This window comes from Mirounga angustirostris, unplaced genomic scaffold, assembly GCF_029215605.1.
Source record: "Mirounga angustirostris isolate CCGP_5_RB_7025 unplaced genomic scaffold, mMirAng1.0.hap1 SCAF_9, whole genome shotgun sequence".
Taxonomy (NCBI): domain Eukaryota; kingdom Metazoa; phylum Chordata; class Mammalia; order Carnivora; family Phocidae; genus Mirounga; species Mirounga angustirostris.
In genome coordinates, this window is record NW_026991717.1 from 70,634,768 (window position 1) to 70,648,453 (window position 13,686).

Consider the following 13,686-nt stretch of genomic DNA (forward strand, 5'->3'; position numbering starts at 1 on the left):
CACATACTGAATGGAGCACTGGGTGTTAGACGCAAAAAATGAATCATGGAACACTACATCAAAAACTAATGATGTAATGTATGGTGATTAACATAACAATAAAAAATTTAAAAATTAAAAAATAAAAATAAAAGAATATAACTGCCCAAAAGCACACAACTAATAATAAAGACAGATGAATGTAAATCCAAGTCTTTCTGAGCCAAAGCACATACCTTCAAGCACTGCCATTTGTCATAACTGAGTTATAAACAATATCATATATGGAAAACATTCTTAATGCTCAAAGTTTACAACCAATAAAAATGTTTACTTAAATGTTTATGACTGGAAAATGGCTAAAAAGAATTCTAGGTAAACCGGATATAATATTGAAAATACAGTGTTAATCCTCTGTGTAAAAAAAAAAAGAAAAAGAAAAAATCTAATCCTTAGGAATACTAAATATTAGAAGAAATATACCAATGATAACCTGTCTCACTAGTAAAAGTATACTTGATTTTTTCTTCTTTCCACTTTTTGCTTTTCCTAATTACCTGCATTAAGTACTGAGTAAATTAAGAGGAATTTCAAATTATAATTAAGTATATTATTGTATTAACAATAAAATATAATAAATTTGGCTCAGTGACTCCTAGTTTTAAAGAAGAATTGATATATCTTATATTTGCTCACCTATTATGATACCTCAATAACCATACAGTTCACTTAATTCTTTCTGATAAAAATTGTATTCACAATGTCTGAATATATATTATTCATTAATTTTCTCAGTATTAAATCTAGAGAGTTAATTGATGGCAAAAAATTCCAAGGGGGCAGGAAACCAGGCAGATTAGGAAAATGTCTATCTACAAATTGAGAGAGAAAAGAAAAAGCTGAGGGTCTTGCTCAGTTTGATCTCTTTGATAGAACAGAGAATATAGTAACTTTCTTTCCTGTGAGAGCTCCTCAGAAAATGGAGATTGCAAAATCATATCCAGGACACACTGAGACAATTTCTGGAGCCCTCCAGGCCTCTCTGCTCAGGATCTTAATATGCCCATCACATGGCTTTCTGGAGAGTTTGGCTGGGAAGGTGTGGTAACACCAGGAAAGACAACCCAGAGTCCTTTTCTGAAAGGATTGAGCCTGCCATGGATTGGGCAGATTATAAAAACTGAGTTTATATCTGCACTGCCCTGCACCCGTGTAGGCAGAATAATGACACTCCAAAGATATCCATGCTCTAATCTCTAAACCTGTGAATATATTACCTTGCATAGCCTAAGGGACTTTGAAAAAATATAAGTGAATTAAGGATCTTGAGAAGGGAAGACTCTGCTAATTTATATGGGCAGCCAATCTAATTGCAAAAATCCTCATAAGTGTAAGAGGAAGGCAGGAGAAAAGAGTCAAAGAAGGAAATATGACAATGGAAGTAGGGATTAGAGTTTGAGTGAGGTTTGAAGATGTCTTTGAAGATGGAAGAGGAAGCCATGAGCCAAATAATGCAGGAGATATCTGGAAGCTAAAAAAAAGGGGGTGGGTGGGGGTGGGCAAAGAAATTGGTTCTCCCTTACAGCCTCCATAAGGAACATTGTCCTGCTGACATCTTGAATTTAGTCCAGTGGACCTATTTTGGACTCTATCTTCCAGAACTCTAAGGTGATACAGATGCATGTTTTCAGCCACTAAATTTGTGGCATTTGTGGTAGCATCAATAAGAAACGGATACAACCAACTGGATAAGAACCTGAAAGATTCGGATTGTAGCACTATTTTGAAGGAACCCAGGTGCTGAGGAGGATGTGAACACATCTTCTGTTTTGACTGTGTAAGTGACTACTTTGGAAAAGAAAGTACAGCATGCTATTATTCAGTTCAGCCAGCAGATGAGAAAATAAACAATTAGCACATTCAACTTTGTAGTAAGCTTCAAAATTTTAACAGTAAGCTTACAAAGTTGAAAGAAGACACATCTAATAAGCCTGTGCATATAAGGTCAACTAATCTTTGGCAATGTGACCAAGAATACCAAATGCGGAAAGGATAGTCTCCTTTGGTGTTGAGAAAACTGGACATCCACATGCAAAAGAATGAAATTGGAACCATATCTTACACCATACACAAAAATCAACTCAAACAGATTAAAGATAAACATAAGACTTAAAACTGTAAAATTTTTAGAAGAAGCCATAAGGGAAAAGCTTTTTAACCACACAGAAAAGTTTCTGGTCTGGGCAATGATTTTTTGGACAGGATACCAAAAGCAAAAAAAGCAAGAAAAGCAAAAAGCAACAAGTGGTACCACATCAAACTGAAAAGCTTCTGCACAGCAAAAGAAACAATACACTAAATGAAAAGGCAACCTACAGAATGGCAAAGTGTTTGCAAACCATATATTTGACAGGTGGTTAAAACCCAAAATACATAAAGAACTTCTACAACTCAAAAGCAAAAAAAACAAAAAATTCAATTTTGACCAAAGTTTATTGGTGAAAACTAAACTGAGTGGCTATGCTAGTTTAGTTTCATAATTATCATAAAGAAAAGCAGAAAACTTGCCCCAAATCTAATCTTGTCCAGCTATTATGACCAATGAAAAGGAGATGACAGAATTAGGTAAAGCAAAAATGTTTTGTTCTTTCTCCTAAAAAGGTGTAGAGTGAGTAATATGGAGAGCTATTTATAGATGAATTTTCGGGGCAAATTATTGATGTTTTTGTTTCATAAACTTTCATAGTTCATCTTTCCAAACAAAGTTAGTAATATTCTTAAAGAAACCATTATAAAGAATAGCACCCATCTGACAATATTTAAATTGTCAAAAAGTTTAATTGGAAAGAAATGTTTAGTGACTGTTTGAAACTTGAAACAAATTTGCTCATCAAAACGTTACAAATGGTGGTAGGGCAGTAATGTACTTGCCCCTATGTCTCTGCTGGTCTCCCCAGAAATAAATCCTGAGACAAGGATTCCAGTACAAGTAGTTCATTTGGGTAATGAAGAGAACATTGGCAGAGAAAAGTGAAACAAGGAAGTATTCCAATAAAAAAGGTACATTGTCAAGCCAGCTACCACTGTGGGTCACTGGAACTAATCCCTCTGGAGAACCCCAGAATAGCCAAGTAGACATCCCAGAGTTAGCCCACTATAGGAGCAAGGGAGCTGGAATACTGATATCCCACTGCCCACAGGTCCATAGTTGAGGGCTTCTAGGGAGTGCAGAGGTCGTTAGCTTCCCAGAACTTCTGGACTGGAAGAATGAAGAACAGGCAGACAAAGCAGGTTTCCCAGTCAGAAAACAAAATCAACAACAAAAAACATTTGGGAAATAAACGTGGATGTTGGCAGGCACACTTGAGTGAAACAAAGGAGGAAATATGGAGGGAATATGGACAGGGAGCCAATGACCTCTGTTACACTACTAATACCACCTCCAAGAAGTCTGTGAGAAAATATCTGGGCTGAGGGGATCAATGAGAGGAGAGGCTAACAAAAAAAAAACAAAAGGAATACAAAGAATACAAAGAGGACACGTCATAAATCAGCTCTCTTTATCTGCATGAGTAAATTAATTTCCCCGGGTCCCTCACACCACAGGACTTAATTCTCCCACTGCCAGTCATCAATGTAGTGTTCTTGTCTACTTTTCAGAGGGTGACATTATTCACTCCATGAAAATATACAACCTTCCATTGCATGCCTAAGCAGTTTGATGTGGCCATGACACAAGGACATCTGTAAGGAATGGTGGGGAAAAGAAAAATAACAACAACAGGAATAATAATGTTAGAGCTGAATTGCAGGTGTTCTTGTCAGTTTTGAATCTTGTGTTGTGGACAGAGGGAAACATTAAAGCTGTTCAAACAAGGAAGCAAAATGAACTGATAAGTCTTTAAGATGAACTTCCTTCCACAGTTGGAAACAGAGGGACAGATAATGAGTTGTGCTAAAAGACCTGCACTCCATCAGAGATGAGGAAGGCATAGAGCCCAACTTCCAGATACAGCTGCTGGAGTGGAACTGTGAAATGCCCTGCTCTGGCCTCTCTTGGACCTGGGAAGTGTGCCCTAAGATTCAGCTGCTTGAGGCTCACAGAGCCCAACCATAAACAAGAAAGGAGAAGATCTATAAAGAAACTAGGTGGGAGCCAAGAAGATTAATTCCTGCTGCAACTACACAGCCCTCTGTGCCTGAGAACTCATCACACCTTCCCCCATCTCTCCTTTCTGGAAAATCAGAAGAAGCTCTGTCCCTAAAACCCATGATTCACACCGCTCACTAGAGGCCCAGTGAGTAGCTTCCTGCATACAGCCACAGCACCCTCTGTTACTTTGATAGACTTTCCCTTGGGTAGCTGGCAGGTGCTCTGAGTGGGTTTGGAAGTTGGCTAGATCTCATGTAATCCCTGAGGACGTTGGGGCTGGAAAAGGTAATATTTTCTACTCTACTAGGAAACAAAGGTGGAAGGCATCAGGTTCTCCAGAGAAGGCAGGCCCTGGGGGAAGAAAAGAACTAGCACAGAAGAGTCTCCTTTCACTGTTCTCTTCCTAGAAGTGGAAAGGTGATCCTCACGGAGCAGGGCTCATTCCCTGGGGGCTCTGCTTATAATCCCTCCAACCTGCAGCAAACACCAAGAGATCGCCCCATTTCTACACCTTCTCTCACTGATGGTTATTGTAGAAGATACCCGCTCTCCTCTCCAGGAAGATCAGACACTGTAAGAGAATCTTCAGGTTTGGGGTGCCTGGGTGGCTCAGTTGGTTAAGCGACTGCCTTCGGTTCAGGTCATGATCCCGGAGTCCTGGGATCGAGTCCCACGTCGGGCTCCCTGCTCAGCAGGGAGTCTGCTTCTCCCTCTGACCCTACCCCCTCTTGGGCTCTCTCTCTCACTCTCTCTCTCTCAAATAAATAAATAAAATCTTTAAAAGAAAAAAAATTAAAAAAAAAAAGAGAATCTTCAGGTTTGGATTCCCCTTTTGTCCCCTTGAAAGCAATGATGTAACACTTAAAGGAGAAAATAAACATAAAAGAGCTAGGAAAACTACTTCCACCTAAACAAGGCTCCCTTTCACTTTGCTTCAGGTACAAATTCTATGGCTAACAATTCCCAAGCAGTTTTGTGTCAGGACCTAGATAAGGTTCTTCCACATGTTATCTCAGAGTCCCCGACCCCTTGGTGAAAGTGTTACTCTGCCCATTTTGCAGATGAACAAACTGGGAAATGATTTATATAATCGACTTGACAAAGTCCACACAGTTGGTAAAATATGATTCGTAATTCAAACCCTAGGCTCCTTATTCCAAATACTTTGCTTTTCTAATATGCTTTGCTGCCTATCACTTCTCATAAATGAGAACATTTCCTATTTCCAAGGGCTTTGCAGAAATGGGACAGGTGTGATAATCTGTCCAAACCAAACGAAGTAGATGGATGTGCCGTTATGAGAGCAGGCCAGTAGTAGTTCCCTACCATCGTGTCTTCTCGGACCTGCCTTAGGGAGGTGAACTATCAGAGAAACATCTTTCTATCATCTTACAGCTCAGGACCTGGCTGTCCTATATTGGGTCTATCCCAACCTTTCCAAGGTATAATGAAGGTGAGAGTGTAGTTTATTTTGTTTGGCTTTGTCAATTAACTCAGTCTACACATCCTGAACACCTAACACAGCTTTGACAGCACTGTGTCCATACGCGCACTACATCTGACCCAGCGCTTTCTAAAACTGAGTCTGGAGAATCTTTCTGCCGTTGACCAAAGCCCCACACCAGGTAAACACTGCCGCTCTCTGTACAGAGAAGCCCACTAACATAAGGTGAGTAACAATGCAGTCTTGTCAGAAATATCTTTTTTTCACCCACTGTCAATTTCATTAGGTCAAGCATGAAATCATGATGGCACACAGAGAATCATTTTTCACACCATTCTTGTTTTCTAGGGCAGCTCTGTCAGACTCTCAGCGTGGGAGAATTGCCCTGAAAGAGAGTTGGCCTGGATCTTTTGGTTTTCACGTATAAGCAACAATCTATCCGAGGGATGTTTTATCTGAGACATAAATGTGACTAAAATATTGCCCCTAGATCTGTAAAGTCTTCATAGCATGTGTACTTTTGCTGTACTTGGAATGGGGGTAAGCATTTCATAATAAAAAGTGCTTAAAAATCATATGCTGCTACTCCCTTTTCATATAAAGAAATCAAAGCTTATAAAGATTAAAAAACAAAACAAAACTAAAACCTCCACTAGAGCCACTAAGCAATTCTGTTCTGACACTGAATCTAGAATTTCCATCCCATTCTCTCCTACTTCAACATCCAGAGCTGTGGGACCACAACTATCTTTAGCAGTCAGACAGGAAACCTCTGGGTTTGGGGTGGAACATGTCCTACTATCCAGAACATTCCATCTCAAATTACTTCCTTTGAACAGAATTCCTCTCAAGTCTGGGCCAAAGCTCTGGTAGTCTCAGGTCATTTGGAGCCTTTCTTCTACATCTCATTTCCTAAAATTTAATCTCACAGGATTTTTTAAGTTCAAATGAAGTAATTGGTAAATATTTATCTATCTATCATCTATCTATTCTAACAATGTAGATAATCATTTCTTTGACAAATATTTACAAAATACTATTTTCTTCAGACTGTGCTAGGCACTGGGGATAAAGAGTGAACTTGAAGGACAAAAACAAAGAGCCTGAGTCAGGAAAGTACTTGACTGCTTCCAGAAACTAGAAGAAGGCCAATGTTATATTTCTGAACTATCCTGTGAATGTGTGTGTGTGTGTGTGTGCAGAGACAGAGAAAAAGGATCCTGATAACTTTATGAATTCATTTTTGTAATTTAGCAGAAAGCTGTCCAAACAGGTCTGCTCAGCAGAACAGGCTGACCCCTCTTTTCTTAAAAGTCATTATTGTTGGACTAAGTTGCCATCATTCCAGTCAAATGGATGGTCCTTGCCTTCCTGTTTATAAATACGAAGAGCAGGAGTCGGTAAAATATAACCAATGGAACAAATCTGGCCTGAGGTCTGTTTTCATATGGCCAGTGAACTAAGAATTTTTACATTTTTTTTAAAGATTTTATTTATTTATTTGAGAGAGAGAATGAGATAGAGCATGAGAGGAGGGAGGGTCAGAGGGAGAAGCAGACTCCCTGCCGATCAGGGAGCCCGATGCGGGACTCGATCCCGGGACTCCAGGATCATGACCTGAGCCGAAGGCAGTCGCTTAACCAACTGAGCCACCCAGGCGCCCGAATTTTTACATTTTTAACTTAAATTTTAAAATCAATATAAAAATAACATCTGTGACACATGAAAGTTACATGAAATTCAAATTTCAGTGGACACAAATAACATTTTATTGGAGCACAGCCAAGTGCATTCATTTAAGTATTGTCTACAGCTGCTTTCACACAGCAGCGAAGGTGAGTAGTTGTGACAGAGACTACATGGCCTGCAAGCCAAAAAAATCTTTTTAAGATTTTTATTTATTGGGGCGCCTGGGTGGCTCAGTCGTTAAGCGTCTGCCTTGGGCTCAGGTCATGATCCCAGGGTCCTGGGATCGAGTCCCACATCGGGCTCCCTGCTCGGCCAGGAGCCTGCTTCTCCCTCTCCCACTCCCCCTGCTTGTGTTCTCTCTCTCTCTGTCAAATAAATAAATAAAATCTTTAAAAAAAAAAAAGATTTTTATTTATTTATTTGAGAGAGAGGGAGAGCACAGAGGGAGAGTGAGAGGAAGAAGCAGACTCCCCACTGAGTGGAGAGCCTGACGTGGGGCTGGATCCCAGGACCCTGGGATCATGCCCTGAGCCGACGGCAGAAGGTTAACTGACTGAGCCACCCAGGTGCCCCTGCAAGCCAAGATTTTTAAGACAAAATTTGCTGACCTTTGGTGTAAAGCATTATAGAAATGGCTCTGTCTCTACTGAAATGCTGGCTAGTGTAGGTATAATCCAAATATGTACACCTTCCAGTGAGAGCAGCACAGAGAAGGGCACACTCTGCAACCCCTCTGCTTGTTGAACCTTTTTTTATATTGAAGTCCTTGTGTGCACACTTCCTTTGCACAACAGTGTATGTTGGGGGGGGGACATCTGTGTATGAGGGACAAAGAAAGTATGTATATGTGTGTGTGTGATTAACAGAATATGAGATGAAGTTGGAGATGTTAAGCAGGGTCAAATCAAAGACCCTGGTTTGGAGATTTTATTTACTCTAAGTGCTTTGGGAAGTTAACTGAAGTCTGCGTGCAGGAAAAAGGACTGATCTGATTTTCCTTTTTTAAATAGTCACTCTGGCTGTGGCATGCTTAGCAGGTTGTAGAGGGGAAGGGTGGAAGCAGGAAGCAGTCCGGACAACATCACAGTGGTCCAGCAGAGAAAAGATGACAGCCTGAACTACAGAGAAGTAGGTGGACCGGAGACTTATTTCGGAGACAAATGAACAGAAATTGACCATGAATGAGATGGGAGGGTAAAAGAAAGGGAAGAAATACCACACTGAAGTAAGTTCTACCAGCGGGGGAAAAAAAGGAGTTCTTAGACATTTAATCCAAGGGCCCATTATTAGATTGTTGAGCAGATGCTTACTCCTAAAATGAAATTTCACAAATACCAGCAAAACAACCCTAGTCAAAAATACTAATCATTATTAGTAACCTTTGGGGTTTTTTTAAAAGATTATTTATTTATTTATTTGAGAGAGAGTGAGAGAGCGCACAAGAGGCAGGAGGGTCAGAGGGAGAAGCAGGCTCCCCGCTGAGCAGGGAGCCCGATGCGGGACTCGATCCTGCGACCCCGCCATAATGACCTGAGCTGAAGGCAGTCGCCTAATAAACTGAGCCACCCAGGCACCCAGTAACCCTTGTTTTTAATTGATCATAATTAAGTTACCTTCCTCTGAATTGGTACTAGACTTACAGACTTAATCTTTTTTTAGAATCTGTCAAGGATTTTACACATAGAGAATGCTTCCTGTGTGTCCCTGTTTTTAATCTTTAGCAATCAGCGGGCTCCCGTGACTCCAACATAACTTTGAAAACACACTGCAGGATGTGCTGCAAAGAAAGGCTAAGTGCTTAACGTCCTTAATCATGAGTGAAGCTGGTCCAGAGTGACTTTAAAAAAATATTACACTCTTCTGTTGTCTGCTTCCAACTCCCTTTTTAAAAGATAAATGTGTGGTCTCAGAAATTTGTTAGGTCCCTACACAAATGAGTTTAAAAGCAGAAAAGGAAAAGACTTCTAGGAAACGGAAGTTCATAGTGCAGGTACCAGAAGAATCTAGATCACTTTCCCCCACCAAGAGCAGAGTTCATTAAACCCTATTCCAATTTATAGATGTTAAATAGAGTCAGACAGATCCGTGGAGATGTTATCAGCCCCAAGAATCCCCCATGCCATCAGAATCAGGGGATCCTGAGTTTAAAATGACCCAGAAAGGGTTTTAAAAGAATATTTATTCTGTTGTAACTCCTCCAGTCTCATCCCCTCTCAGCCCCCTTTACACAACTGTATTCTTCCTCCAGTGAAACTCTCTAAGCCCCCACAACTAATACTAGAGAAGGAGTATCATCTGGTTGCTGTCACCTTTTGCTCTTGGTCCTACAGTTTTCTCAGAACTTGACTACTCACAGCAAGAAATTATTAGACTCCCTGGGTCCCTATGCCAAATTTCAAAAAGCAAAATATAGACTTAACATCAAAGGAGGGGGGGACACAGATTTTCTGTTGCTTATTTATACATTTACTTACAGAGGGTTCTAATTGATTCCAAGGCCTGAGTGCGTAAATGATTAACAAAGGTATTCTAACTCATTTAGAACAAAAGAAAAGCATTGTATGTAATATTCAACCTTTAAAAGCCACTCTGCCTTGAGATCATCCTAAGCAGTTACTGAGGGATGGGGCAAAGTTTTAGCTTTGCATCCCCTACAAATCCACCACTATTTAGAATTCCATGTTATTAATAATATCCATAGTTTATATTATTGGAATAGAATTATATCCATAACTGTAAACTGGGCAAATTCATATTTCTTTTTCAGGTAAGCACAGACCTGTTTCTACATGGCTCATTAACAATTCTCTCGCCCTGGTCAACTGTGGATGGCTACAATTGCTGTTTTAACACAACAGAAACTAAGGTTAATTCCCTCCAGTTGGCTTGACTGTTTCACACATAAAATTGGTGTGTAGTATTGTTAAATTAAGTTAATCACTTGGTTTTAAATAAGGCCAGTTTCAAAAATCATGTAAAAGAATTTTAAAAAGTTCCAAGTTTGTGTTATGTAATAAATAGTTTGATGCAGTTTTTGCCACAACTGCAATGATGTCTTCTGAAAATAGAAAAAATTCCATTTTTGTGAGGGTAGGTAGGGAGGTAGATAGAAACTCCATTAAATATAAGGTCTAATATAATCTTAAAACACCTCTACAACACTCTCCTTCAAGACCTTATCAATTCTAACCAAAGTTATCTTGAGTTCACAGTGAAAAAGTCAATTAGAATAAAAAGCAACCCAGGTCAATATTTCAGTTTCAAAGAAAAAAGTAACTATTAACATATAGGTCTTTATTTTCTTTTCCAAGATGGTTTAAATATAATCTGGGTCCCCATCTGTCTTTACACTGTCATTCAATAATTTGATGGTCTTTTTACAGCTCCCAGACCCATGAAAATCTCCAACACCCTCAACACCTCCAGCACCATCACTGGCTTCATCCTCCTGGGCTTCCCTTGCCCCAGGGAAGGGCAGATCCTCCTCTTTCTGCTCTTCTCTGTTGTCTACCTCCTGACCCTCATGGGCAACGGGTCTATCATCTGTGCTGTGTACTGGGATCAGAGACTCCACACTCCCATGTACATCTTCCTCGCCAACTTCTCCTTCCTAGAGATCTGGTATGTCACCTCCACTGTCCCCAACATGTTGGCCAACTTCCTCTCTGACACCAAGGTCATCTCCTTCTCTGGGTGCTTTCTCCAGTTCTACTTTTTCTTCTCCTTGGGTTCTACGGAATGCTTTTTCTTGGCTATTATGGCATTTGATCGGTACCTTGCCATCTGCCGGCCTCTACATTATCCAACCACTATGACAGGACATCTCTGCACCAATCTTGTGGTCAGTTGTTGGGTACTTGGTTTCTTCTGGTACTTGATTCCCATCATCGTCATTTCCCAAATGTCCTTCTGTGGATCCAGGGTCATTGACCACTTCCTGTGTGATCCAGGTCCTCTTCTAGCACTCACTTGCAAAAAAACTGTGGTAGAGCTTGTCTTCTCCACTTTAAGTCTTCTGCCCCTTGTCATTCTCTTTCTCTTCTTCATGGGATCCTATACTTTGATCTTAAGAGCAGTATTGAAAGTCCCTTCAGCAGCTGGGAAAAGAAAAGCCTTCTCCACCTGTGGGTCTCATCTGGCTGTGGTTTCACTGTTCTATGGCTCAGTGCTGATCATGTATGGGAACCTAACGTCTGAACATAAAGCTGAAACACAGAAGATTGTGACTCTTTTTTATTCTGTCGTGACTCCACTCCTTAATCCTGTGATATATAGTCTTAGGAACAAAGATATGAAAAATGCCTTGCATAAACTTCTGGGAATATAAAACGTGTTAATCAAAAAGGCTCTTGGGAAATTAAAGCCCAATATTATATTTAACTTATTTGCAAAAATTGTATTTAACTTATTTTCAGGTTAAAAAAAACTAGTTTTTTTTAATTTGAGCATAGTCGACACACAATATTACACTAGTTTCAGGTATAAAACTCAGCAATTTGACAAGCTTATACATTATGCTATGTTCACCACAAATATAGCTACCATCTGTCTCATTACATCGTTAGTACATTATCATTGATTGTATTCCTTATGCTCTGGCTTTTTATTCATGTGACTTACTCACTGCAATAATTGGAGGCCTGTATCTCCCTCTCTTCTTCACCCATTTTGTCCAACCCCCACTCTGCTCCTCACTGGCAACCATTAGTTTGTTCTCTATATTTATAGGTCTGGTTCTGCTTTTTGTTTATTCATTTTTGAAATACCATTTATGAGTGCAATCATATGGCATTTTCTCTTTCTCTGACATATTTCACTTAGCAAAATACCCTCTAGGTCCATCCGTGTTTTCTCAAATGGCAAGATCTCACCCTTTCCTGTGGCTGTGTAATATTCCATTATGTATATTTTCCTTATCCATTTGTCTGTTGTTGGTCACTTGGGTTGCTTGCATATCTTAGCTGTTGTAAATAATGCTGCAATAAACATAGGGATGTGTATATCTTTTTGAGTTAGTGTTTTTGTTTCCCCTGGTTAAATATCCAGTAGTGGAATTACTGGATCATATGGTATTTCTATTTTTAATTTTTTGAGGAACCTCCATACTATTTTCCACAGTAGGTGCACCAGTTTGCATTCCTGCCAATAGTGCACAAGGGTTCCTTTTTCTTCACATCCTTGCCAACACTTGTTTCTTGTGTTTTTGATTTTAGCTATTCTGGCAGATGTGAGGTGATAGCTCATTGTGGTTTTGACTTGCATTGTCCCTGATGATTAGAGATGTTGAGCATCAAAAAAAAAAAAAAAGTAATTTGTTCCCAAAAATTATTCATCATAGTACTGACCAAAAACCTTAAGCACCTGTAAGCATGTGACTGTTGTTTATTTCTTCCCCTGGTTCTTGATCATTTGTCCTGTTTCTTAGCATGCAATTTTTTAAATTGAAGCTAAACATTATATTTCAAAAATTGTGAGGACAACAAGTGTGGTAAATCAACAAAAGTTTTCTTGTAGCAGTAAAGAAAGTAGAGGCAGATCATTTTGATTTTATTTAAGGACTATAATTTAAGTATAAAAATAGCCTACGCCAGTTTTACCTTTATTCCTGGAATGTGACTCATACTCTAGGAACACAATCTTCTGAGTCTATCTGCAAGCCTGGACTGTTTTCAGGGCCCCTCCACTTTATGGCACCCTGACTTCCTATTTCTGTACTCCTTGAACCCCATGTTCCTGAAACCTCTGCTCAGTTCTTTAAACTCCCAGTTTTGCTTTCTGCTAGATTTCTTGAAATCTCATCATGCACGTTAATGGATTAACAATCAATAAATGCCTTGAAGGAATATTGCATTCATATTTTGAGTCTCACTTCTTTGTGGTTCTCCTCTCTCCAGGATTTGTTTCTCAAACTCCAGCTTCTCCAGCAGCCACAAACACCAAATCCTTTATCTTCTCAGATCAGTGAAATTACTGCTTTCTGCTGAGACTTTATTCTTCCTTCCCTCCATTCTTTCCCACATGTCTCCATATCCCCATATTGCCCCCACCCAGTGAACTGTCAAATATCCTCAAGAAAAGGTACCCAAGGTGAATGTAGAACTCATTTCCTTGTTCTTCCCTTCTTGGAATTGTAGTCTCTGAAGTCATATCTGTGTTGACTGTTCTCCAGTGCCTTCAAATGATTGTGTTATGTATTCTGTCCAGATTTTATGGTTCCTTTTGGTGGAAAGCTTAGTTTAATACAAGCTGCTTAGTCATGACAAAACCAGAAATTCTTTTCTATTGCTTTAATTGCATTAAATTCCACATGGTCTCACTTCCTTCACTTTCTGAAGATCATCTTGTAGAAAAACCATGCAAAAATGCAGAGACAAATCAGAGACCAGTGGATATAGGGACTAACATAAACACAAGTTTGGGA

The 13,686-nt window shown here is 39.6% G+C and overlaps 1 protein-coding gene across 1 annotated transcript; it reads left to right on the forward strand.

Annotated features, from left to right (window-relative positions):
- The first annotated feature begins 10,644 nt into the window (after positions 1-10,644).
- LOC123841810 (olfactory receptor 11G2-like) lies at positions 10,645-11,592 on the forward strand. The gene has a single exon (XM_045871308.2). It carries the CDS (start codon positions 10,660-10,662, stop codon positions 11,590-11,592), a length of 933 nt encoding a protein of 310 aa, XP_045727264.2. The 5' UTR covers positions 10,645-10,659.
- The last annotated feature ends 2,094 nt before the right edge of the window (positions 11,593-13,686 follow it).